Below are 27,519 nucleotides of genomic sequence, written 5' to 3' on the forward strand. Positions count from 1 at the left end.
GATATCGTTCGAAACAAACCAAGAAGCCCACACATTTGTTTCCTGTGGCCAGCTACAGGGCAGACATGCTACACAGTGAATGAGAGTGGAATATAGAAGCATCACAATCCCAAGTCTTTAACAATGATTGTACACCAATTCCTGCATTTCTACACCACCACCCCATAGTATTACCTGGGACGAGGTGGTACCCGCATTCCCGACATCTGGACAAAGGCAGGGCTTTTTCTGCCCACCATCAGCAATGCAACAGTTACGAACAAGCGTTTGCGCTACAATGCATCACCACATTTGCGATGTGCTCCACTAGTTGAGAAACAGCTTCAGTGCCGATATGCCTCGGACAGGCAGGCTAGACCACAATTGGTGGACACTATACAGTTATGTGGACTTTTTACAAGTCTCTACATGAAACTGAACAGTACTTCTTATATAACTTCTACACACTACCTCATTTACACACCTTGTCTGCAGAATTCACTATGGCGACCTTTGTTCAACTGTAATGTTGCACGAATCAGAGAAAGGGCCTGCAGACACCAATAGGTGCAGGCACGATGCAGCAGCGAGCAGATTTTGCAGTTGTGCACCCAACACAAGAAGCACGGTAGACCAGTGATTCAAAACTCAATGGAAAAGTTTATTGCGCTTTTCAAACGCTATTCTAAGGAGGAGAAAACAAAATAAGGGAAAAAAAAAAGTGACATGCACGCACAATGTATTTACAACTGAAAAGATGACAGTCCATTCCCATGGCAGCAAGGTACCACATGTGAACGATGTTCGCACGACCGTAGTACCAATGCTCAGACAGATGTCTCAGACACTTTTGTTCCCTTCAGAGTCCGAATGCAGCAAACATGGCAAATCTGCCAGAAATTAAGAAGCGCACCAATAAAAAAAAAAAGCCAGGACAAACTGCTTGTATTGACACGGGATCAATCCCTTTGGCAAAAATGCCAGATTGTAAGTGACCACAGTCTCCCAAGTCCACTAGGCAAGCAGTGGTCTTTCTTTTCAATTCATCAGCAAGTAGGTCCTTGAGGTACAACCAAACCCAGCACCAGCAGCAAGGCTGGCAATCACTGAATGAGCCAACAATTTGGGCAATAGTGTGCAGATGCAATGCTCCATATATGGCACAAAACAGAGAACAGCATTACTTTTGAGCAGCATACTGCTGCTATTGGTAGGACACCATTACAGTGGTCACCCTTCCGACAAACGAAATAATGCAGTACAACTTGCTGAGTTGGCAAACCGCTCTCGAGAGGCAGTAATCAGTTTACTGAGACTGATAACATTATCTGCCCTTTACTTTGCTTCCATCCATCTGTTACCAATTACATCCTCCCACGGACATGGCTGGCATGAGTCTTCTTTGAAACTGACCAGATGCCTTGCCAGCAGAAATAAAATCCTCTTTGGTTGTAATCACGGTGCCTAAAAACAAAGCCCCCATTAGAGTCACTGTTGCTACCTTACAGGCAAAGCTTCACTTTCAATCGCATGCTGAACAAAGCTGCGAGTAGCCAGCAACCACAGCACACAAGTGGCACTTTAGTGATGACAAGTTCTGCTGCCCTCATGCACATCCGAGGACACCAAACGTGTGCCTGAACAGAACAAGGTGCTTCTCCTGCATCCGCGGCTGTCAGCCATCCGTACAAGTCCATTTATGTGGGAATCACCTCCCGCACTCCACTTTGCTTGCTCCTCCATTCACTTGCCGCTGGTGTGCAGGTTGGCCGGCTGAAAGAAGGTGGCCATCTGGGAGCTGTACCCAAGGCCGACGCCTCGGTGTGTGTGTGTTGAGACGCGGGCTGCTTCGTACTGCTGGTCTAGATCTTGGAAGAGCTTCTCCTGCTGCTGGAGGAGAGAGTTGGCAGCAGGGTTGGGTTTCTCGGCCGGTGGTGGCGGGTCGCCCCGGATGCCCATGAGCTTTCGGAACTTGGCCGTCACTTTGCCGTCGTCATCCTGGGCGAAGGTCATCCCTTCCCAGACCTTGGCGCAGGTGGAGCTCGGCTGTGAACAAGAGTGAAATGACCCACAAGAAAACAGATGAATTTTCATATGAGGGTAAGAAAAAATGTTTCTTTTGGCTGTAGCATTGAAGCAAAAGGTCTTAAAAACTACTGTTTCCATTCTTGAAATATATACTGTACTTTCCAGACCTGTCTTGTGTACTTTTCCTTCAGAACAACAGTGCAATGAACACCTACATCTACTTATGGACTGAAATTTGCACGACTCAGCACAGAAATTGTTGCACAATGGTGTTTAACCAAAAGAAGTGTGCCACAAGTGATATACAACGCACCCTGCTGTTTACAATGAAAAGTGCAACTAACTCAAATGATAGTGGGCCATAGGCAGTTGATGCCACCAGCCAACCAAAAGTTGCCATTTTGGTCAGGTGTTTTCAAGAACAAATTTAGGAGCATGCATTTTGCATAAATTTGTTCCTTTATTTCACTTGGGAGGTGTTTATTCATGGCTGGCAATGAAGAAATTGCATAATCCAGAGTAAGCCTTTTGAGTAAGACCAAAGTACCATATTTATCTGCATAATTTGTGCCTTTTTTTTGGATGAAATAAAATAACGGTTTTGAACTTTCCATTTTCGAAATACTAAGATCTTGTCACAGTTGCCTGCAAATTTTATCTGAAAAATATCTGAATTCCAAGGTTACATTGTGCTAAAGCAATGGCATGACCCTTTGAATTGCAGACAAATCGCCTTTAAACATCGGTTGCTCTAAATTTGAGAAATGTGCAAGCTCCACCAGTATTACCGTATTTACTTGCGTAATGTGTGCAGCCCTAATTTGCCACCCGGTTTAAAAAAAAACAAACTTTTACCCACACATTTCACACTCCCTGCTGTGCCACACCAGTGTGCACGTGGATGCATGCAAGGCAGGCTTACGAAGATCGGTGTGGCCGCGTCTCTGTGCGTAGCTGTGAAAGGTGCAAGTGTTGAGGGGAAGAATTGCGTGCCACTAACCAGGCTCGCTCGCGCTGCCGTTCGCTTTCCCAGATGGACAGCTGCAAGAGCAAACTTCCCATAACCGCCGGCACACAATGGAATCTGAAACTACCCAAAATTTGCTCTTTGGTTTGCCTCTAGTCAGCCGGGCCGCATGCGAGGATGCCGGCTTACTGCCTCATATCCATTTGCCTCTGACTGCCGGCTTTGCGATATATCGTATCATTGAGTGCTTATTGCTTTGAGCTGCACACGTGCCGTAATGCCATCTCTCGGGGAAATGCAAAATATGGGGCAGAGCATGATTCCTGCAATTTGAGTCAACCTTTCTTGGCCAGAGGGGTGCGAGTGGGGGGTCGATGTACAGGCAGGAACACACGATCTATATTGTGTGCTACCAGCGACCACTGTAGAGTTTTTAGGATCCTTTAGCGAAATTTGCGAACCCCTCTTTTGAAGCCCTAAAGTAAAGAAAAAAATGCACAAATTATGCGGATAAATATGGTACTTTGGTCTCACTCAAAAGGCTTACTCTGGCTTACGCAATTTCTTCATTGCCAGCCATGAGTAAACACCTCCCAAGTGAAAGAAAGGAACAAATTTATGCAATATGCATGCTCCTAAATTTGTTCTTCAAAACACATGACCAAAATGCCAACTTTTGGTTGGCTGGTGGCATCAACTGCCTATGGCCCACTATCATTTGAGTTAGTTGCACTTTTCACTGTGAATTAAAAAAAAAAAAGATTCACTTTGCTTGAAGTCCGGAATCACTTTTTTTTCACGCTGTTTTGGCTAAAATAAGGCAATAGGTAGTGGTAGAAACAGTCCCGGGGCAAATGCATTAATGCTGCGCTATCTTCTCCGAGACTCCTGCGGCACAGAAATTGTGACTGTGCACACGAGAAAGTGATGTTTTAAGAAGAGATGCTATCGAAGACACTTTTTCTTAAACATGTGACCTAGAACAATGAAACTCCAGCTATTAACAGTTTTCTTAGGCCGATTTCAAATCTTCAATCATTTTTATTGTGAGTTGCAGTTTTTATTCTGTGCAATGACAAAGTGCAAAATGTACATATTTTTGCCACTACTTTTTCTCACACTAAACCTCCACAATTATAGACCTTGATGGTTCATTTTTATCCATACATAGACTGTAGAATGTCAAAAACCATTTATGAAATGCATACAAAATATGATAATACAGGCGAAAAATTGGAACCTGGCAAGTCTACATTGTCAAGGCGCCAATGAGTGTAACTTAGAATTTGTTGGTAAATATGATCAATACTGATGTACTAAGAAGATAACAACACTCCTAACACCTCAGAGAAAATATGCACAAAATTTCATGCAGATCTGAGCATCAGAAGTACCAAAAACAAGGTGGGCAAACTCAAAAAGCTGCCCAGAATTCGATTTTCAGAAAAATGTTTTTTGAAGTTAAATTGCACCTGCTGCAGTGGCTCAGTGGTTAGGGCGCTCGACTACTGATCCGGAGTTCCCGGGTTCGAACCCGACCGCGGCGGCTGAGTTTTTATGGAGGAAAAACGCTAAGGCGCCCGTGTGCTGTGTGATGTCAGTGCACGTTAAAGATCCCCAGGTGGTGGGAATGAGACCTCCACTACGTCACCACTTTCTTCCCTTCTTTCACTCCCTCTTTTATCCCTTCCCTTACGACAGGGTTCAGGTGTGTCCGCCGATATGTGAGGCAGTACACAGATACTGCGCCATTTCCTTTCCCCAAAAACCAATTATTATTATTAAGTTAAATTACATGAGTATTTACAAAATGAGGCTTATTTTCTAATTAAAATTTCACACAAATGAGAAAAATTGTCCACAAAAAATGGCCAATGTCACTAGAAACTTCCTGCACCATAAGCTGCTCATACCCAATTCCGACGGAACGGGCTGTTACAACAGCCTTTACGCTGACGGCGAAGCTTCCGCGTGAGGTCCCTCTGTCGTAAGCTCGGGTCGCACTCTTGCTGGTATCCTTGCCGGCCGTAACTAGCAGTGATGTATATGCTCCACATGCAGAAGTAATTTTTCACGGGAAATCCAAGGAGCTTGCAGAACTGAGGGAATGGTGAATGCAAACAGGGAAAACCCCGCTAGCAACACGTGTGCACCGCACCGGCTCATTGAGAGTATGCATGGCGCATGTGGCCGGCGCAGCAACCCAACAGTGCCAGCAGCTCGCCTGACAAAGTTACGCCTGTCTTCAGGGCAAGCGTAATCCGCGATTTTACCGAAGAACAGAGCAAGATGGCACAACGCACGTGCTCTCGCCTTTCTCGCTGCCAGCCGTCGCGCAGAACTAAAAAAAAAACAAACACCGCCTCGTTCTTTACGGGCGGCCCATCTCACAGAAACATTGATAATGAGCTTTCTTCTCTGCTTGGTTGCAAGGTTGAACGCATCTGTCACTTCTCCTCCCTGCATCGCCGCAACATGCAAGGATCCTCGGCACGCCTGGTGTCTTCGAGTGCGTTTCACGGGTTGTTTCGCTTTCTCTGTGTCGCTGCGCAGGCTTGGTCCGTCAGTTGCCTCCATACGTGTGCGCGTTTAGTGCTGTAGGCGTGATTTGGCTGCTGCAGTTGCAGCGTCTCCATGTTTTAGTTTGTTTCAAGGTTGCCTTTCACTGACCAGATTTAACTGCTGTAGCCTATAATGTGCTATGACAGCATTGCTATAAGCGGTTTATTTTACCATACAACACATGGTAAAGCCGACGGTGATGCGACTGACCATTGTTATATCCCATACGTTGTTATAAGTGGGTTTCACTGCAATACATAAGTGTGCAAAGACTTGCTTTGCATAAAACTACAGTAGACTCTCGGTGATACGAACACGGTTGATACGAATTTGTAAAATTCCCCAGCCGGAGGGCATTGTGCACAACATGCGGAATTCCGGATGTTCCGAGCTCTCTCCCGTGCCACACGCGTAATACGAACACGCGAGCAGCGATTGCACCCTCGAGCACTAAGCGCGGCCCTCACATCACCGAAATCGCGATCGCTAATCAAGCAGTACGCATTGCGAGCAGTTAGCGGCGGTGCGCAACCCTCGCATTGGAGAAACCGTGATCGCTAATCACGCGGTACGTACCGTGAGCAGCACGGTGTGCGACCCACACATCGTCGAAATCGCGATCACTAATCGCGCAGTACGCACCACGAGCAGTAAGTGCGGATTGCGGCCCTCACATCGCCCAAATCGTGATCGCTAATTGTGCGGGACACACCGCGAGCAATGAGCGGCGGTGCGTGGCCCTCACATTGCTGAAATGCGATTGCTAATCCTTCGGTATGCAATGAGAGTGGCGTGGCGTGGCCGTACGGCCCTGAAAAAAATCCCGTCAGCCGTAAACAGATCCGCGTGAATGCATTTTCTATGCTTCTGCATATGAATTTTGTTCGTTTGGATGATACAAAATTTCGGATGATACGCATTTTTTCCCGACCCTGTGAGATTCGTATCACAGAGGTTCTCTTGTATATGACATATCTGGAATCAGTGCACAAAAATACATGTTCCCTGAAGATTTCATAACTGTGACTTCATTAATAAATATTTGTTTCAAGACCTTCTTCCCCCTTTAAGGGGGGAGGCTCCTCTTAAAGAAAAATTTTTGTTTCTGCACCAAATTTAATCAAATTGCACACCCATGACTAGTTTTTCATGCTGATTCCAAAAATGTCATTGGTTTCATGATAGGATCAGTAGTTATTGAGATACACTTAATTACACCCTTCTCACTAATAAGAACAATTAAGAGAAAAAACACATTAGAAAGTTTATAAATTGCACTTGGTTGGGTTCTAGAAACAGAAATGAATACAATGTTGGAAACAGTTTTTTAATTTTACGATCATAAGTAGTTTTTAAAGACATTGAAACTCAAGGTACAAATAGTGCCTAACTTGCAATCAGAAACTAGAGCAAATTAAAAAATTTCTGAACCTTAATTACAAATTCTACTCCCAACATTGTGTAGACTACACATATGGCTACTTGCTAAAAAAAGAATTATGGTTCTATCTGCCATAGCTGCTGAGATATGCTAGTTTGGGACATGCTACGAGTCCAAAATTTCCATTTTGAGAAAAACAGCAAAAACAAACGAAGTGGTGTTTATGGCAAAGTACTTCAAATTTATTCATATACTGGCATCAGCAGACACTTAATAACCTCCTGGAAGGTAGTCTGTCTGACCAGAGTTATTAAAATGGCGCTTTTTGAGTGAGCGCTGAAGATTTTCTCGTTCACCAAGCGCAAGCTGACGATGGAGAAGGTGTCGCCGGGTGGGGCAGTTGCGGCGTCTCCCATTGCACCGAAGAATGCTGCCTTTCGCTCTGTTGCTGCCGCTGATGCCATCTCATGAAGTTTCTCCTGGGCTTTTTTGTCCCTTTCTTCTATCTCGGAAGGTTGCAGCATTCGGGTATCGCGACGAACACGGCCGCTGCCCGATGAGGCTTCCGCGACCGGCGGCGCCGTTAGGCCTAGCTCGGTCGGCACCTCCCGATCCGCTGGCGGAGGCATACCCACGGTGCCTGTGGTGTCCGCGGTGCTCGAGGTGACCGTGGCGCTCTTCTTGAGGTTGTTAATGAGCGAATTTTTCCTCTTTTTTCCATATCTGTGAGTCGTGCTGAACTTTGGCGCCGGCGTTGACATCGTCGCGAGATGCACCAGCGAACACACCTTGACAAAATGGCTACCGCTTGGGCTCAACAGACGCTTCCAGCAGACGACACGAGGCCCTTCAGCCAATCAGATAGCAGCTTTCAGTCACGTGCACCGACTAGCGAATAGCATCGCGCGTTGCGACTGCTTTTTGGCGGCATTTTCTCCCTCATCCAATAAGCATAAAGGAGCAGGAACTGCGCGAAATTTAAAACGAAAAGCAGCTCTTCCAAACGAGACCAAGATGGCCGCGATCGCTGCAGTGAAACGATAATAGCATGTCTCGGAAAAAGCCCCGTTATTGCGCGAAAATTTGCCAAGAGCGAGCTCGGATCGAAGTTTTATACTCCTTTTACAGCCCAAATATTGGCTCTAGAGATTAGAAAATTCACAGGGTGGTAGAGAAACAGCTGCAGATTTCGAAAATTACATTTTTGAAAAATCGATTTTTTCGCAATTTTTTTCGCCTCTAAGAGCCGTTCCCCCCCTTAAAGTGATACGGAAAACAGACTTAAGTTGTCCTGTATCGATAGATTATAGTGTTCTAATATAAAATAGGCTACTGTCGCCGCCAAACGTAAATTAGGAAAGGTCGAAAATAAAATACACGCACTGCTGCCGCCGGTCGCTTTCACCCACAAACTGCTAGCGATGATGTCAAGATGGATCTTGTGCGCAGAGCTTTGGAGCCGGGCTACATCAATAATTTCCAAATAGTGATCACACAGTCCTTTACAATACCTACATCACGAGTTTGGATTGGGTGGAGAAAGAAAAAGACATTTAATCCCTAAATCACGGTTTTGGTTTATGGGTGTTTAACGTCCCAAAGCGACTTTGGCTATGACGGACACCGTAGTGAAGGGCTCTTAAATTTCGACCACCTGGGGTTCTTTAACGTGCACTGACATCAAGTTTACAGCAATAAATGCTTGTTCCTTCGAACCAGTTATGACGACCTGTGTTCTTCCCAGCAAGCTGCCCCCTTTCAGCTTCCAACTCTCGCTGGGCCCAGTGTGCTGTTCTGCTATGCAATTGGCACAAGCTTGTCCAGAGCAGTGCTTACCTTGCTCGGTGGCTCTGCTGCTTCTGTGCTGGCCTCCTCCTGGGGTTTCTTCCAGAGGAGCTTGCGCTTCTGCATCTGCTCGGAGTACTTCAGGGGATTCACTGCCGTTGGGTTGTAGTAGCTGCAGTTAGAGAATCAAAATCACCACCATGATTTCAGAACAAGGAAAAGATCACAGTACAGTAGACTGCCAAGAAGACGAACTCAGCTAAGGGGGGACGTGGCATTTGGGATCAACTTTCCTATTTCTTCATGGATTCTGATAAAAATTGGCAGGGTTACTGGTAATGTTTCTGTGATATCACCATAAAAATTTCGAACTGATATCTCAACAACTTTTTTATTAAAAAAATATTCCTCCTTTTCATCTTGTACCAGGCTTGAGCGACTTACAAAATAAGATAGAAGACTTCTTCAAAGTGTGTTGCATTCCAAAATGAATGGATGAGGTCGTGACATTCTTAGATTTTTTTTTATTTACAATGTAAAAGATTTTAGTTTTAATACTTTATGAGCAGACATTACAATGGGCACCTAAACAGTGAACAACTAGTCGAATCAGTAAGTCAGCAAACGGGATGCCAGAAAACCAAGAATGTCACGACCTGAAACATTTCTCAAGGAATGCAGCGAAAAAAACCGTATCAAAATAGCCCCAGCGGTCGCGAAGAAATCAGCGGAACAATCAGAGCAAATGACAAAAAAAAAAGTTTTCAGAAAATGGCTTCCGAAGTTGCACCTTGTATTTCCCTCATCAAAAGGCACCGGGGTTGTAGTCTTTTGTGTCCTTTTTAACACGGGGCTTCTTGGATGCCTTGCCTCGAGATTGAAGTGCTTTCGCTGCCTTTCTTTTCCGCAAGGCGTCCTTTTCCGCTGCTCTGCGAACAGCATGTTGGCCAGTTTGCAGCCCAAGTGTCGAACAGTACTCTGTGTAAGCACGGCGGGTCCCTGCATTGAACTTGCAAACCGCTTCGTTGAGAGCTGTCTGTTGCAGTCAAAGATGCGTTTTTATCTTTTGGCAACAGGCCTTCTTTCCGCGGTGATGACCACTCCTTTGCGACGGTACCGCACAAAGCGCATGTTAGCTCCAATTGTGCTGCCAATCCAAACCTTGTTCCCAGCTGAACCGAAAGTCCTGGCTGAGAGCACTGCTGGCACTTGGCATTCTCGAGAAGCGCGTTTAGGGCCGTGACTTGCACAACAACAAACTCATCCGTTTGTTCTGTAGTAGCAAGCGCCTCGCCATCACCCGTCAGTTCCATTTTCCGCGCGGTCGCGGGCACGGCACTCAGCTTTGCTTGCACTTTTGCGGCGGCTTCCTGCGATGCTTCTGGCGACACAAAACGTGGCCCCAGGTGCGCCTGAATGGTGCGCCTGGTGCTCGTGGACGGCGTGGCGTCGTCGCGTGAAGTGCCAAGAGGACCCGCGACATGCGCGGTGCCTTCATCACTTGATGTTTCCGGCGATGCAGAGCGCGAAGTAGAAAGTTCAGAAGAGTCCCCTGTGCTCGCACACGATGTTTCGTCCGCGTGTGAAGTGCTCGGCAGCGGCTCTGGAACGGCGCCATAAACAGTCGTAGCCGCGCTCGAAGTACTCGCCTGCGAGCCCGTAACTTCGTCAGTGCGCTGCACATCAGAAGTAATTGAAGCAGACGACTTCTTCTTCACCATCGGCGATTTTCGCTTACGGGTGCCATAGGCACGCGCCGTCTTGTACTTCAGAGGTCGCCGACCCATGACCGCGTAATCCATATTCGAAACTAAGCTCTGCGCAAGAGACAGTCACAGCGAGCCGAGGTTCTCTGCTCAAATGACTAAACCCCATCGTACACGACGAGCAGCGGAGCCGCAGAGTCGAGAGGCACACGTAGCAGACGACGCACCCGCCAAGGAGACCAATTGCGCAGCGCGCTGCTGTCACGTGACGTGCGGAGCCAATCGAAAATCACCGCGCGACCGTGAAACTTTTGCTTTTTATGCGTTTGTTTCCGCTCTGAGGAGAACGCTGAAGCGGGAAATTTGAAGTCGGAGGAACGCGCTTTCCACAGAGACCAAGATGGCCGCGCTACGTTGGGCGGTTGCCGAGAGATCGGGGCTTGAGAAAAGCGCCGTTTTTTCGCTACTTGGAAGAAATTTTCCGCCACCCTTGACCATCAAAACAATGATTTGGCGCACTTCTTGATGGTTAACGACGATGAAAATTTGTAATCACACAAAATATGACTTGTAAAAGCAGAAAATAAATATTTCAAAAAAATCGCTTTTTTGACCATTTTCCGCGAGTTGAAAGCCGCGTCCCCCCTTAAAGGACACTGGGTCTTAAATTACCTTCCTTACTTTCCAACAAAAAGTGATGCAACTTGGCATGCTTGTCCAGTTTCTTGTGCAAATTTCAAAATTGCAATTACATTTTAATTGTGGGCTAAATATTTCACAAGAAAATTAAAATAATTGTTCTAATTTTTGTGAGAAAAATAACTACTGATGAATAACTTCACATTAAAAGAAGATGCAAGTAAAAAAACTGAGATTTTAACAAGTCAAACTCGTGTTTTGAACATTCGAGAAACATTTAATCGTTCCTCTTTCACATAAAAAAGTATCACAGCCAGAAATGATTGGGAAATTATTTAAAAAAAAAAAACGTTTTTAAAGCACTATGCGTCCCTTTTTTACGCTGCAACAATGATGTGACAAATTAGCGCAGCCTTGGCAAATCCTTCACATAATGCATTGAAAATACGGATGACAGGACACATGCCCTATGACCGGCATGGATCAACCACTATAGTATAGGATGCTGAGTCAATTTACTGGAAAACGTCACGTGATTTTAAGAGGGGACACCCCTCTTAAAACTATTTTTATTATTTCTTGATGGATATCAATGAAATTTACCCAGTTTATGCGCATTTCAGTATGCTGATTTCCAATATGCAGTTTTCCTGTGAAACAAGTTGTTCTCAGAATATTATGCTATCTTTGCTTGAAACTTGCTGGCAATTATGTAACAGTAAAGGCCACGGTGAAGTTTAGCATACAGGCATGCTCTAGAATGTCCACTGTGTGCAATAAGGTAATGTGAATGGTTTAGAGCCATTTGGACAAGATATGGAACATTAAACTTTACACGGAAAAATTCAATATGATAGCTCAGACAAATTGTATTGTTTTAAATTATACTAATTGGCAATAGGTCTTGTTTTAGTCTTATTACACACCCTGTGAGTTTATCTTTCCAACAAAAAAATTACTAAGCTAGCCCAGCTAGAACCAGAGATGATATCCCGGCACTATTGCAAATGCGTCAAAATTGTTGTTTTCAGAAAATGAAAAAGAAATGAAACATTTCCAACTATGCTTATGTAAAAGGAATAAGTTAAAATTCATACAAATGCAGCAGGAGCTTCATTCAAGCTTCTTGCGGAGCATTGATGACTTTGTAAGTGCATCTGAAGGAAAGTTACAGATGTTCGACGACCGTAACAAGCATGAAAACGAGTGCAGAAGCACATTTATCAGTGAGATCAGCATGCTGCATGACCTCGTCAGTGGTGCGGCGTGCCCCGCCTGCAGACGATGCATCTCCCTGCCAGAGAATCGGCCGCAAAACAGAAAGGACTCGCAGCGTTTTTGGAACTCTACTGCCAAAACGATGCGCGTCCGACAACCATTGTTTCATCAACATATTCTTCGAGTCGCGTATCTCGATCGTGCGACGGCAGTGATGAGGCATCCGCCCGCGGCAGTGCACGGGATACCTTCGCCGTGAACGTGAAGTCTGTGGTCGCGATAGGCGTCGGACATGAACAGCTTTTGCGGTTTTGTGTGATTATGGGTTTTGAGAAACCGGTGCACCACAGGGCCTTTGATGCTATTGGCAAAAAAGTGCATGCTGGCGTCCCGAAAGCTGCCGCCGAAAACCTTGAACAAGCCAGACAGCTGAATGCAGCGAAGGCAGGATCCACAAACGTCGCAGTCATGTTCGACGGGACGTGGCAGAAGAGAGGCCACAAAAGCCACAATGGTGTGGGCACAGCCACCTCTCTTCTGACAGGGCTGCGCCTAGACTTTGAAGTTCTTTCCAACTACTGCTTCAGCTGTGGCAGGCACAAGGCACTGGAGGATGAAGAACTACAAATCTGGCAGACTTTTCGCACACCTGTGTGTGAGAAAAACGCACCCTGCTCGGCACACGCGATGGAGACCGAGGGTGCCCTAAGAATCTGGAAGAGGACAGACCTGTATGCCACACCTCTCCAGTACAGTAGAACCCCGCTCTTACGTTCCTCACTGCTGCGTTTTCCTGGCTGCTACGTCGTTTTCATCCGGTCCCGGCATAGCTTCCATAGGATCCAATGTATTAAGGAACCCCGTTGTTGCGTAGTAGCTGTGAAAACGTTCTCGCATGATACGTCACAACTTAGCACCCCGAACACGCCTGGGCTGAAGTAGGCAACGCGCTGCAACCGCCATTTTGACTTTTGGCGAGTTTTGGCCGGGCTTAGCTATGGAACTGGCTGCAAGAAGCCGCACGCCAGTTCGAGAGGCTGCCACTAGGTGGCCGTTCGTGAAAAATGCTCTCACTTTTGCGGCCGCCGCATGGTTGTTGAACAGGTCGGCTCCTCTTCTATCATGCTATCGTCATTGTGCATTAAGCCTCGTGAACGTCGAACTTGTGCTTAGACGGCGTCGCGCAAGCAGAAGGCGCTTTCCCTTGAGGAAAAGCTGGACGCATTAACCACACAGTCGACAGGCAGCCAGCGCAGAAGAGAGTCGACATTGCCAAGGACCTTGGTCTCCCACCCTCGACGCTTAACAGCACCGTCTCGAAGCGTGCCGAGATAGAGGGGAATGCCACGCTCTTCGGCCCGAAAGCAAAGCAGGCTAGTGGCAAAAACGGCAAGCCACCATTCTGGACTTTTTTTAGTCCTAAGCGCACTCTGTGGAAATAAATTGTCTATAGTTGAAACTGCACTTTTTCATTCATTTTCGGAGATTTCCTCATTATTGCATTTTTTTCCCCCCGGTCCGCTGAAAAACGTATGAACGGGGTTCCACTGTATAAAACGTTCCTGTCGGACGGGGACAGCAAAGCCTATGCTGCCGTGGCAGAGCTGGATATCTACGGGAGTGTTCCTGTGCAAAAAGAAGACTGCACAAACCACGTCGCAGAGAGACTTGGCACTGCGCTCTGGAAGGCAAAGTTCCATAGAGGACAGAAGCTGAAAGATGGAACGATTGCTATTTCCAAGTTGATATCACCAGCAACAGAGGAAATGTAAGGGATGTGTGCTGTGCTGTCTGGGCGTCCTTCCATTCCTGTTCAAGGGATGGTGCCAGCAGCCACAAATTCTGCCCAGGCGGAGAGATGTCTTGGTGCAAGCACAAGCGGGCACTAGCTTTTGGTCAGCCAGCACCAGTCCATACTCCCATCCCGAGTGTTTCCCAAGGCAAGGCTGTGCTGCCGATCTATAAGAGATTGACTGATGAGAAGCTGCTGCAGCGCTGTGTGAAAGGACAAACACAAAATGCAGCCGAGTCGCTCAACAGCAGTCTGGCTGCTGTGCCCCAAGACGAAATTCGGGACAAGAACTGCAGTTGAGACAGCGACAGCAATTGCCGTCCTTTGGTTCAATAAAGGGCACACAAGCTTCGAGGAGGTGCTACAGGAAGCTTGGCATTCTCCTATCAAAAGCACTGCTTTCTCTAAGCAACGAGATGGACAAGAGGCGTATTTCAAGCATGTCCACAAAGGCAACTGCAGAGGCTAGGGCCCATTGCCGCAACGCAACGAAGAGGGCCCATCTGGAGGAGTTGGCTCGCAGGACTGTGAGCGGCCAACGTATGGGGTTGGTGCCTTCTAGCTTTGTGCCCTCATCTGAGAGCCTTGCTGACATTCTGCGCAAATTTCATCAATATTGAATGACTAGTACACTATTAAACATGTTTTTTAACTTTCAAACGAGTTTTTCTCTGCTCCTCATTTTTCCCCATTTTTAGAGTTTGTGCACTAAACTTTGAGCACTTTTTGTAGTCCAATCACAATGAAAATTGGCATGGTTATGCTTTAGCATGTCCTGAATTTGAAGAAACTACTTTCAAAGCTTTTACCAAACATATTCAGTAAGATAATTTCAAGTTTCTTTGTTGGGAATGGTAAAACTGAAACATCACATTTGAAATTTTTTATAGAAGAGAACAGTAATGGAACATTATTTTTATGCTTTATTGAATTCTACTATTCATTGGGGGCAATATGAGCTACTTTTTAGTTTTCTGTCGTGCTTCCTGTAATCACCGAAGTGTGCACAAACATGCATTGTTTCTAGCATTGTATGGTGTGCAAGAAATGAACCAAATGAGCTGTCAAAAAACTAAGAGCATATTTAAAAAGAGCAGCTCAAACTCTTTAAATGGTGCAAGTTTCATTGAGCTGTGACAGAAACTAAAAAGTTCTTCCGGGTAGCATCTCCCCTTAAGATTAAAACCTCTCCTTTCATATGATACCAAGATCGCCATGTGCTTGGCAACGGAATGGGAGCTTACTTTATTGAAAATGTGCTGTTTCAGCGTGATTCTAGCTCAAAATGAGCCACCAGGCAGATTTGTGTCTATGCTGGACACAAGGAAGCATCACACACACAAAACAAAGAATCAAACTTTTGGTCTCCAAAGAAGTCCCAAACATTGGCTGTGAATATTGCCACGGCTCAATAAACTTCGAGAAATATTCTCAAGGAAGAGCTTAATTACCGTACTTACACAATTGTAAGTTGTCACTCCTCTCCCAAATCACATGTCCGGGGGAAAAAAAAAACAAAACAAACTGGCAGACACACTCCACAACGAAAGTTTATTGCCTAGATGGACTATTCGTCCCCACTTGTGCCATCATCCTCAGTAATGCTGTCATCATCACTGCTGCGGTCCCACAGCACATCGTCCTCCAGCGAAAGCCCGCACGTCGCAAAAGACCGCAACACAACACCTTGTGGAACAGCCGCCCAAACGGAAATCACCCAACTGCACACAGCCACCAAAGGTGCTCTTTTCACACGCCCTGCACCCTTCGGCTGCCAGCCACACTTATTCACACTCCTATTGCAGGGCCTTGAAAGGCTTGTTTATGCCAATGTCCACAGGCTGCAGCTGCCCCGTCAAGACTGCCAGAAATCACTAGCATGCCCGTATGTTCTTTGCAGCTCCGCTATCACTTTAGCTGTAAGATGACGTCAAAATGAGTCCAATATGAGGAAGTTCGGAATTCGATCTTTGAGGGACGCCACAGCCGAAGCCACACCAGACTGTACCAATCAATCACCGTTTCATGCGCCGTAAAGCCCTTCTCATTCATTCATACAACCACACCTTTTGGAAATATCTCTGATGGCATCGTCTTTCTTTTGAAGACTATGCAAAGCGGAGTTTTGTGCCATCTGCCAAGCATGACAGTGAACCGAAGTTTTTCATTTCCTGTCGTGAGAAGTTTGACCTTGCTAGCTGACTTCACATGCACTGTCGTGTTGCTCGTCGCGTCAAAGTAGACAGGAGTCTGACCGGCATTGCCGATTTGGCTGAGCAAGTATTGTCGCAAGTTGCGGAGTTTGAGGTAGTGCCTATGGAAGGCGAACCATTTCTTCTCGTAAGCAGCAGGCAGCTTCTGGCATGCACTAGTACGCCGATGGAGAGAGAAGGCAGCCCTCTCGACAAATTTCGAAGCCCAAGGCCTGCTGGCTTTGAGGTCTGTTCAGGGCATCCCAGCTTCCACAGCGAAGACTCGGACTTGTTGTGTGATCATTTCGCATGTTACTTGCAGGGACTGATCACGTATTGCAGTGACATATGCTGCAAACTGTGCCTCCAGGTCCAAAAAGCATTCCAACTTCGGCCTGCAGAAACCTCTTCACTTGGTGTCACAGTTGAAAATTTTGTATTGCTGCCTCTGCCACTCCCGCACAAACACCTTAAGAAACGTTGAAACCAGCAGCCCGCTGCGCAGTTGCTAGCTTCCTTCAGCGTAAATGATGGCCGCCCTCTTAAACGCTGCAGTGAATGAGCCCCGAATAGTTTTCAAAGCTGGAGAGCTCATGGTGAAGCACGTGGCCGGCAGTCAAGTCAAATGCACTGACTCCAAGCAGCGTTAAAGAAAGAGTGGTCAGTGCAGGGCAGCCTCTACAATATAAACAGCAGCCCTTCCATCAACTATGAATACTCCTGTGAGTGCGTTGTGCACAGTAAAAGCAAAAAATGAAAAATTCTTCCTAAGAAGCACTTAGAATAACTGAATGCTTTACTTGGAGCCGTACAGCAAACAAAAACTTGTAACCCTGCCGTAGCATCCCTGATATATCGTTTTTCTTGCTTTTATTGACATTGCCCGGTTTTGTTTCGACTAAGTCGAACCCCCGCACTTTGTATTTTCAAATTTCAAAAACAGGCCGACTTACAATCGGGTAAATACTGCAACGAAAAGGAGGTCAATAGGTGACTGCCAACAGTCCAGTGCTGCATGTACATGTGTGTGACAGTTCCTCAATAAAGTCTGAGCTATTGGAGCCCGAAAAAATCAGTCTGCTACTGTTCAGGCTGTGTAGAAGCTCACCACCTCCCACAACATACCAAACAATGACACTGCCATGGGCCAGCATAGTGGTGCTGCAGAAGCGCAGTCTTACTGATGCGAAGCCCTTAGTCCCACACGTTGCACAGGCGAAAATCAAATTATGGCAACACATAACTGCCACAGAAGAAGAAGGTATAGGATAGCTTGGCATTTAGAAAACATGGCAGTGGCACACGATACCTTGGCAGCGAGGAGGGTAGCTGCGGTGGTGGGGCGTTGAGTGCCTCGGCAGGCATAAGGCCCGAGCGCACGGCGGCAGCTCGTGCCGCTGCCAGGGCAGGAGACACGCCGGGTGGCTGCACGGCCGTGGGCACAGATGGGGCAGCCACGCCCAAAGTGGCAGGCGCTTGGGACACTGCCGCAGCACCTGGTGAAACGAAACGAGCGAAAATAAAAACCTGGACAAGTCCCGTTTGTTTACAACAGGGGTTCTCAAACTGGCTTTCATGTAACCCTTGGCTTCCTTGCAGTGTTTTCCGGTTCCGTGCATTCTGTGCATCACATGTCCTGCTCCTGTCCCCTCCCTCCTCTGGATTTCAGCAAGCTCCCCATCAATGCTGCTATCCCGACCTTATTATTCTGCCCCCTACCATTACTTTAAAATGTTCACTTGTGGGCCCTAAACTAGGCCTTTTCGTTATTACCCAGGATACAGCCCCACAGGTTAGTACTGACATTGGCATACCCTGTTCACCTGTGTATAGATTAACGCGTTTTTCAAAATCATGCTCTCCAAACTCAGATAAGGAAGGGAGAACAATGCAAATTGACGCTACTGCAGAATGTCTTCCGTTCGGAGCACCCGTAAGCCTATGGAAACTAGGAAGGTCTCCAATCACTGCTGCTACCCAAGAGTTTCCATCCCCCCCTCTTTTTCAAGGCAGCTGCGCAAGAGACTCTGATAAGGCACACACAATGATAAGAACACAGCCCTGCCACTGGGCCATCATCGCATACACCACGCACTGTGTACAGAACTGTGGCAAGAACAAAACTTCTCTCGTCACACAGCTGTACTCTGCAATGCCTCCCGAATGTGGGCATTCTGATCAGAACTTATGGGGGGACACGGGTCTTTCGGGCCAAAAATTCGCGAAAAAGTCAAATTTTCGAAACCGGTATTTTCGAAATCGACGGCTATCTATCTACCTATCTGCCAAGTTTTTCACCTCTAAGATCAGTATTTTAGTCATAATATAAATTTACATAATCTACGTTGCCCGAATTTGCGCTGAAATCGGCTCCGAAACAGCTGTGTTCCGCGCCGCATAGCTCTCGTTTCATGCGCGGCACCGCAGCCATCTTGGTCTCGTTTGAAAGAGCCGTCTTTCGTCTTCAATTTCCCGCCACTGCTGCTTCCTTTCGTCCATTGGTTGCCTAGCAAATAACAAAAAAGAAAAGGTGCCTTTCGCGAGCCTATTGGCTGCCTGGGCGCACGTGACAGCAGGTCGCCTTCCGATTGGTGGAGCTGGCTGGCATCGTCTGCTCTGCGCGGCCAAGCCGCGGGGAGACGCGGCGCTTTCTTTGTATCGAGCAGAGGCGAGAACGCACTGCGATGCCTGGATCAGCGCGCAAGTTTCATTCGCGGCAGAAGTTCGGCAAGAAGAGGAAAAAGTCCTTGATTAATAACCTCAAGAGACCCCCTGCTCCAGCTGTCTGTGCTGAGAACGACGGAAGTTATGCGCCGAACGATCGAGTCGACGACAGTACCGAGGTCGAAGTAGGCCTAACGCGTTCCTCGGCCCGAGAGACAGCTACTGCCAGCGGCCGCATACGCCATGATACTGTGATGCTGCGGCCCTCAGATGTGCCGCGAGACGTCATCAGAACCAAGAAAAAACTCGGAGAACTCGCGTCAACTCCAGCAACGAAGCGGAAGTCGGACTGTTTTCGCGATGACAGCAGCGCGGCGGACCGTCCGCTTGATGAGGCGTGCTTCACGATCGTTAGCCTGGCGTCGCTAAACGATCTGCTAAGGCTCGCTAAGTGCAGTACGTGCGGCGGTGATATTAGCGTCGAAAAAGGTGAGCGGGAATATGGGCTCGCCGTTAAACTTGTTCTCAAGTGCGTGAACTGCGGGGACACTTCCTCTTCTTGGAGCTCACCGCGGGCCTGTGCCGATAGGAAGGTGAACCCCTTCGTAGTGAATGTGCTTACTGCCCGTGCAATGCAGAGCACTGGAAACCAGCAAACGGCCCTGAACGATATTTTTTCAACAATGAATATTTCTCATCGCGGCCTTCATACGAAAACATGGCAAGATTACATAAAAAAAAAGTTGACGCCTGCTGCAACTCGAGCAGCCCAAGAAATGACCGCTGACTGTGCGCGATCGGTTCGAGAGCTTTACAGTGAATTGCGGTTCGGAAACCCCGGCAACATCGCTGTTTCTTATGACGGCACATGGATGACACGGGGCCACACATCTCACATAGGTGTGGGCACAGTCATAGAACTGTTCACCGGACTTGTGCTCGACTATGTTGTGCTCTGCAATTTTTGTGCCGGCTGCGAACGAGGCCCGAAACCTGATGAACCATCCTACCAAGCCTGGAGGGCTGACCACCTCTGCCAAAAAAACACAGAAAAAAAAGCGGGGGAAATGGAGGTCGAAGCAGCCTTTATACTTTTCGAGAGGTCTCTCAAAAAGAATGGCCTTCGCTACACCACTATGCTGTCAGATGGCGACAGCCGTGCTTTCCTTGCACTGCAAGAAGCAGATGTATATGGCTACGTCAAAGTGGAAAAGGAGGACTGCATAAATCACGTCAAGAAGCGCATGGGGACAGCCCTGCGAAATTTGATTGCCAAGCAGAAAGGGACAGAAAACCTTGGAGGCAAGGGTAAACTAACCGGAAGCATGATCACCAAGTTGAGCTCCTATTATGCTTGGGCACTCAAGTCTCATAAAGGGGACGTGGACTCAATGCACAAAGCTGTGATGGCGACATACCGTCATATTACCTCTAATGATGAGACGTCAGATCCCAGTTTGTGCCCATCAGGGCCAAACTCCTGGTGCCAGCACAATGTAGCGGCATCACGAGGGGAGCCTGCACCAAAGCACCGCCACAACCTTCCACCTCATGTGTGCAAGGCATTGCTTCCCATTTACGAGCGGTTATCAGAAAGGAAGCTCCTTGAGCGCTGCCACAGGGGCAAGACGCAGAATAGCAACGAGAGTCTGCACTCTCTGATATGGGCCCTGGCACCCAAGGAGCGCCACGCATCTTTGTACACTGTACAAGCTGCCGTGGCCGAGGCAGTAATGCGCTTCAATGCAGGCAGCGAGAGAACATCTAAAATAATTTTGAGAGAACTTGGTCTCAATACTAGTGCAAAAGCCAGTAAAAGGATGACGGAAAAAGATGAGCGTCGGGAACACAAGTCTGCCCGGAAACATGCTGCGGCTGAAAATGTCCAAGGTGCTTTCAAGAAGCGGCACTTGGACAATGGAAAGCAAAGGGACTACATCCCTGGGGGCTTCTAGCCATTCTGTGTTGTAAATATGTGTGTTGCACTTGTAAATATTGGTTAAATTGTTCTCTGTTTGTTTTTTGCACTTTTCTCAAAACATAATTTGTTGACTACTGGCAGTTTTGCGGCCTCGATATCTTTGCACCCGAAGCATGTAGAGCCGAAATTCTTTTTGCAATAGGAAGCTGAATGTATGCTCTGTGAAGTGTTGAGAGCAGATTTTTTGTTTTTGGGTTCAAAATTTAATTATTTTGATTAGTTTACTTCCACCTGACGCACACACTTTGTATACTGAAATTCATAATGCTGTAAAATGAGTAATAATTAACATATCAAAAAACTGCTCCCAACACTTCATTCTTTACTCTTCTAGCTATGTAACTATTCCTTAAAATTCAGTTTTTACCAACTCATTGTTTTACCATTTAGGCCTCAAACAATGGAAGTTGATTATTAATTATCTTGAAAACTAACTGGCCTACAAGAAAACCAATGGCATATTTGAGATCAGCATTAAAAAATTTGTCAGGCTGTACATTTTTATTAAAATTGGCCAAAAAACAACACAAACAGCCTCAGAACCAGTGTCCCCCCTTAAACGAGCAACATCACGCAATTTCAGCATCGTCAGAAGGTGCCTTAGATATTGGGGAAAGCAGCCTCTCCAATGAGGAGCTTCTCACAGCGTTGCTGCGACTTCAGCGTGTACTATGCTGTGCCGGTCACCTCGCTTCCACTGGTGGCTTGGAGCTTCCATAGATCAACCAATATGCAAGCATAAATACCGTAGTGTGTAACAGGCAGTATCTCTTGGATTAAACGTATTGCTGCAAGTCTGGCCTGGCATCAGAACAGACACAGCTGCAAATTCTCTATGTTTCGCCCAATCACAAATACACTAAGATAGCCCCGTTTCCTATTGAAATCACCCAGTCACACAAAACTGTGAAACCGTGCCATGGGCTGGTATACACTTGGCAACCACATCAATCGTCCGCTTGACAGATGTTCCCGGTGCCACGTAGACTCATTGGATGATAATGCCGCTCTCCAGAAGGCGAACACAGCAGGCTTCGCCACTATTCACCGCGATTGAAGGGAGATGTCTGACAGCGGTGATACCTTGCTTCGCGTACACAGACTCCAGCTTTCTTATTTGGTTCAAGCCAACTGCCAGGCGATAACCTCAGGATCAGAAGAGTTAATCTTCTCTTGTCTTTCATGACTAAACTGCGCGAAAGGACGGGGACAAAGACAAGAAACACGTACTCACACACACACAGAGCGCAGCGTGTGTGTGTACAAGAAACACGGAGTGTGTTTCTTGTCTCTGTCCCCGTTTTTTCACGCAGTTTAATCTTCAATGAGAAGCACCAACTAAGCCGCCAGAAAACCCTTCTCTTGTCTATACCGCCGTTTAGCAGCGGCTGGACTCTCCTTCTCTGCGAGCCTGTCAAACGTTGTGATAGGGGCACCCTTTACATCTCCGTCTTTTATACGCAATGCTGCGCATGCGAAGCGCGGTTCGTGTGAGAGCGGCGTGCGGCAACGCAGCTGTGGGGTCTCTCTGGTTACCATGGTATCGGTGCACGCGGACAACTGCTCATCCGAGTGACGTCACGCTTGGCTCCGGCGGTGCAGTGGGCACGCGGCTGCGGCGACAACGAAGCACTCGCCGCGCCTTGCTCCTGTCCGGTTGCCATGGTAAGGGCGCATGCACACAACTGGCCTCTCCCATGCACAGCGAAATGCTCGACTGGTGGCCCAGTGTAGCTCTTGCTACAAAAGATCATGCAGCTGACACATGACACATATGCACAACCAAAGAACTCATAACGATAAAATGTTTACAGGACAGTCAGTTCTCTGGAAATGGAGCTTTCAGCTTTTTATGATCATTGGTTATGTGAGAGGACTTGCATGCAGGAGGTGCCTTGCATGTGGGAGGTGCAGGGTTCGATCCCCAGTGCCGCCGGGTACCCACCGGTGATACAAATGGGTACAAGCTTTCCCCTGGTCTGGTCTGGTGCTCTGCTTCTTTAGGCTGAAATGCTTAGGATGTGGGTCTTTGACCCCACCTTGTGCAATGAAAACTACCTTGTGCCATGGCGCTCTTTGGCCAAAGCTGCCCTTGCGCCATAAAAATTCATCATCATCAACATCAGGACTATGTGCTCCCTTCCGTGTTGCGGCTACCTGTACTTGCTTTTGACTCTAGCAAGGCACAACACCCAGATACCATAACCAGCACCAGAAACCGGAGAACACAACATGACTTTCTTCACAATGCAAACCTCACCTGCTGTCGCTGCTACTGTCTTTGAAGCCAGGCTAGTGGCTGATGAAGAGGGAGCTTTGGCACCGCCCGAATCCATCCTCTCGGTCGGCGAAGACCGCTTGTGGCTCTCCCGGCCGCTGCCCCTGCTCCCGCTGCGGCTCCTCCGGTGGCTCCGTGAACCTGACTTGCTTCGGTCCCGGCGCGAACGTTCCCGACTACGGCTCCGGCCATGACGCCTGTGGGACCGGTGGCTGCGGCTGCTCCTTGAGCTGCTGCTGCCACCACGGTGGTCTCGGCTATGGCTGGGGCTCCGGGAACGGCTGCGGCTCCTTGAGCTGCTTCGGCGGCTGCTGCCGCCCTTCCGACCGCGCCGCGAGGAACTGTCGCCATCCTGAGAAAGAGAGACATCTAACATGGGGGATAAAGGCGGGCGTGTGTCACAATGGGTCCCCGTGCCAGCACGCTGTGTGACAAGGGTAAAAATGTTCTGCGATAGTAGCAGTGCTACATCTTGGCAAATAGCAACCCTTAATTAACCACATCTGAAGCTTAAGGGGTACCTCCCCAAGTTCTAAGCAGAAGAGAGCTGCATGATAGAATGAGAAAGAATGCCATCATGGGATAGGCACTAAGCTTGAGGTCTGCACTTCACACTGTTACAGCAGAAAGGAGCCTAAATCCTGCTAGTATAAACCTCTGCAACGGGCAAGGGAGTTGTCGAAACACCTCCTCTCGGGACTGTAAAATCGGCTACGCTGTCGCTTCCACTGTGCTAGTGCCAAGTGCACATGAGAGTTCAGGGAGCTCTTATAGCAAAGGTCTATAAGGCAATGCGCTTTGAACTGAAAAGTGTCTTTTTCCCTAAATGGCTCTCTGAAGAACAGCAAATGCATCCATGCCAGCCATTCATGTACAACATCATCACCATCATAGTAACCGTCATCAGCCTAACTACGTCCACAGCAGGACAAAGGCCTCTTCTAAATTAATCCTGTGCCTGCTACAGCCCCCTTATCCCCACAAACTTCCTAATCTCATCTATCCACCCGATTTTCTGCTGCCCGCTGCTACGCTTGCAGTCTCTCAGAATCCAGCCCGTTACCCTTGAAGACCACTTGTTATCTTGCCTTCGCGTTACATGCCCCACCAATGCCCACTTATTCTGTTACTACAACTAAGATATAATCAAGTTGTTTCTTCCCTAACCCACTCTGGTCTCTTCATAATATACCCATCATTTTCCATTCTGTAGCTTGCTGCATTGTCAATTCAAGTTCAACCCTTTTGATAGCTACCCCCCCTTAAGAACCCCCCCGCCCAAGAAAATGTCAGCCATGTCACACCTTGTTTGAATGGCTAAATACTAGCTCTTAAACGTCTGGGATTTCAAATGACTGCGAATAACTTCTGGCAGGGGTTCTTGGATGTGTTCGTTCCTATATTTGCTTTGTGTTGAAAATTGAGTTTTCCATAATTGATGATGAGATTTTTTAAACAAGTTACTGAGAAAAAGACTACACACACACAAAATTAAGGGCTGGTGTCATGGTACGACTGCAATTTCATGCAGAATGCCTTTAGAGTATTTATGTCACCAAAGTTCCATTTTCAGGAGCAGCTCACCTACAGATGCGAGTTTGTTTACCGGAAAGGAAGCTGTGTCGTAAATGGCTTAAATATTTCCACAAGATATGGCATGCTTAAAGACCACCAAGGTAGCTCAGTTCACAGTATATGAATCTATACAGTGAGCCACAGAGTATGACATTCTGCAAGCCCACCAGAATATTGTTTCATTAATGCTTGGAATAAACTAAACTCTTTCATTTACTGCTACAACAGCCTATAAGCATCGTGACAACTAGCCCCTGCTAGACAGCGTGTACATTTCTTATTTCTGTCAATGCTAACAATGACAACGGCACCTGAGCGAGACTAAGTGCCAGGAGTTTGCACAGGCATAATGCTGGCAGAGATTTCCTCGGCCTCTTTATATACATATAAATCTGTGCTCTGTTTCTAAAAAAAATGTTTTTCTTTTCGTGAAAGTTCAATGTGTGCACAACTTTCTCGATGAAATACACCTGCGACGGATTGTGTGGCCGAGAAAGACTGGACTACTGGGTGGCATTTGTGGATATAGCAACAAAGCTGTCTGGTACACAGGCAGTGCTTAGTCAACTCTGGCTGTGTTGCTGAGGCCTCTGAAACGCGGTTGTTGGCCTGTGACTACTCTGAGGAAAGCTTTAGAAAGAAATCTAATCTACACTGTGCCCGCACTGCTGACTTTGCAAGAAGGGACTGCTTAGAGAATGTAAAGCGAGAATGGGGAAAAGATTGAAAGAGAGCGAGCCTTGACTACGGCAACGCGAGACAGAGAATCTGCAAAACAAAGCTATCAAGATATGAATGACATGATACTGTTTACCGTGAGCAGCATTACGTACCTTCGCCCCGCTAGGCTGGGAGGAGTCATCCGCCTGTGGTCGACAGTATGACGGTGCCAATCTCAAGATGTTTCTTGGGTAGCAATGGTCATACAACACGTGTTAATACCGCGGGAGAGAACATCACGGGAGGCTTTTTTTTTTTGCACTTTACAAACATCCTGCCCACCATTCTTTCATTCAAAACAACACAAGTTGAAAGCAATCAGTAAAAAAAAAATGTATATATGCATGGGTCGTAACCCCACTTTAAGGCGGCTAAGCGGTGCAAATTGCACCATCCTGAGCGTAGCAAAAGCCGCTCCGAAAATTGAGACCGCCTTTTTTGCTAAAACTCATGCGTGTCGACATGCCTAGTCTCTTCTATTTCTTTTTTTTTTTTTACGGTTCAACTTTTCGCTACGTAATTAGTAAACAGCAGCAACTTGAGCTAGGGTTTGAAACGATGCTGCTGGCATTACAGCTACCTGCGCAGTGGTCTATACAAGCGCTTCTTCTCGGCAGGTAAAGAGGATCACACATCACAACATGCAGTTTTTGACACGCGAAAAGTCAGAAAACGCAAGCAGACAACAATCGCAGTAAACGGCTGCGTTAGGAGTGAGGCCTACCGTCCTGCCGTAGGCACTGGGAGGCGATCGGTCCGCCTTCGACGGCGAGTTGCGTGTCATCACTAGAAAAGAGAAACAGGGTGTTCACGATTAGATACGCTAACCGCGCCAGCGTTGTAAGCTCAATGCAATAAGAAACTCTGCAAGAACATTTTGAGCCCATCACCGCTGCTCCAAGCCTGTTAGGCCTAGTGTGCCAAGGAGCTCGCCACTGCGAAACAGTAGCACTTCGAACTAGACACCGAGAACGTCAACCTAAATAACGCACCTACGGGCGCTGAGAAGGTTGTCGCGCAAAACTCGGGGCTTACCGTGGGCGATTTTCCGCGGCACACCACAGACAGGACCACGGAAGCTACGCACCGAACCCTTTCCGCGCTCTTGGAAACAGTAAACATACAACAGTACGCACCGACGGTGGAGCCCTCGCAACCACTGACGGGGGAAAAAAAAAGCTGCTGGCTAGACACTAATAAAATATCACAAAATATTGCAAGTAAGAGCAGCAGAAATAAAATGGATAAAAAATATATTCCAACTAACGAAGAAAAAAAACGCGAAATTTTTGTTAAAGGTAGGACGTAGGGAGGTAGTACCGGCGCGGCTAGCTATTTTAGCCCATCGGTATCACCAATCTTGGATATTTATATAGAGTTTCTTATTAATATATTTATTAAGGCCTACTCAGTACCAATTTTAACGTGCCAGAGCAGCTTAGCGGGGCCCACTGCCCTGAGAACACGGGGTTAGTTCCCACCACACATTTTTTACGCTTTGCCATAACTCAGTACACCAGTACACAACGTCTCGTCCCTTGTTTCTTCCATTACGTCCTATGTTTCGCGCAGCTTAAAGATGAATCCACTCCAACTTGCCCAGTTTTCTGCACTCGTTAACCACAAGTTTTTTTTCTTTGATGATTCGTCGTTCTCATCAATGTTGTTCTCACACGATTTTTTAGCAGTTCTCATGAACTGACGATGACCACGTTATCAGGCAGTCGCACCGTCGCACCTTGCTCCTCCGACTTCTGAGCACAGCACACATAGACCACGTTTATCGGTGGCTACAGGGCAAACCACTACAGTAGAAAAGGTGATGGACAAACACACGGGAAACAGTGCAAGCATCAGACTTTAACAAAATCACACCTCAATTTTCTTCCTGACTACATCATGCTCACAGTTCTGTACTAATGAATCTCAAATTGTTTAAATGGGGCTCACCTGATGACCACTTTTCCTCATAAAATCACCAATTATGATATTTAAATTCGTCTTTTTTGTTACAACGATTTAAAGGTTATTGTTTGGTGAGGTCATCTAGGG

At 47.1% G+C, this 27,519-nt stretch overlaps 2 protein-coding genes across 3 annotated transcripts; one reads left to right on the top strand and one right to left on the bottom strand.

The window, feature by feature from the left end:
- Positions 1–619: 619 nt before the first annotated feature.
- LOC144121582 (uncharacterized) lies at positions 620–26,616 on the bottom strand. 2 transcript variants are annotated; one of them, XM_077654870.1, is made up of 6 exons: positions 26,503–26,616; positions 26,192–26,253; positions 23,155–23,524; positions 17,559–17,745; positions 8,754–8,874; positions 620–2,025 (listed from the first exon to the last, which is right to left on the bottom strand). In XM_077654870.1, exons 2-6 carry the CDS (start codon positions 26,249–26,251, stop codon positions 1,723–1,725), a joined length of 1,041 nt encoding a protein of 346 aa, XP_077510996.1. In that variant the 5' UTR covers positions 26,252–26,253; positions 26,503–26,616; the 3' UTR covers positions 620–1,722. The 2 variants fall into 2 exon arrangements, with proteins under 2 accessions (XP_077510996.1, XP_077510995.1); XM_077654869.1 differs by having other exon boundaries at positions 26,460–26,614.
- Positions 18,603–21,450, top strand: LOC144121581 (uncharacterized). The gene has a single exon (XM_077654868.1). It carries the CDS (start codon positions 18,934–18,936, stop codon positions 20,866–20,868), a length of 1,935 nt encoding a protein of 644 aa, XP_077510994.1. The 5' UTR covers positions 18,603–18,933; the 3' UTR covers positions 20,869–21,450.
- Positions 26,617–27,519: the final 903 nt, after the last annotated feature.

This window comes from Amblyomma americanum, chromosome 2 (assembly GCF_052857255.1).
Source record: "Amblyomma americanum isolate KBUSLIRL-KWMA chromosome 2, ASM5285725v1, whole genome shotgun sequence".
In the NCBI taxonomy this organism is placed as follows: Eukaryota; Metazoa; Arthropoda; class Arachnida; order Ixodida; family Ixodidae; genus Amblyomma; species Amblyomma americanum.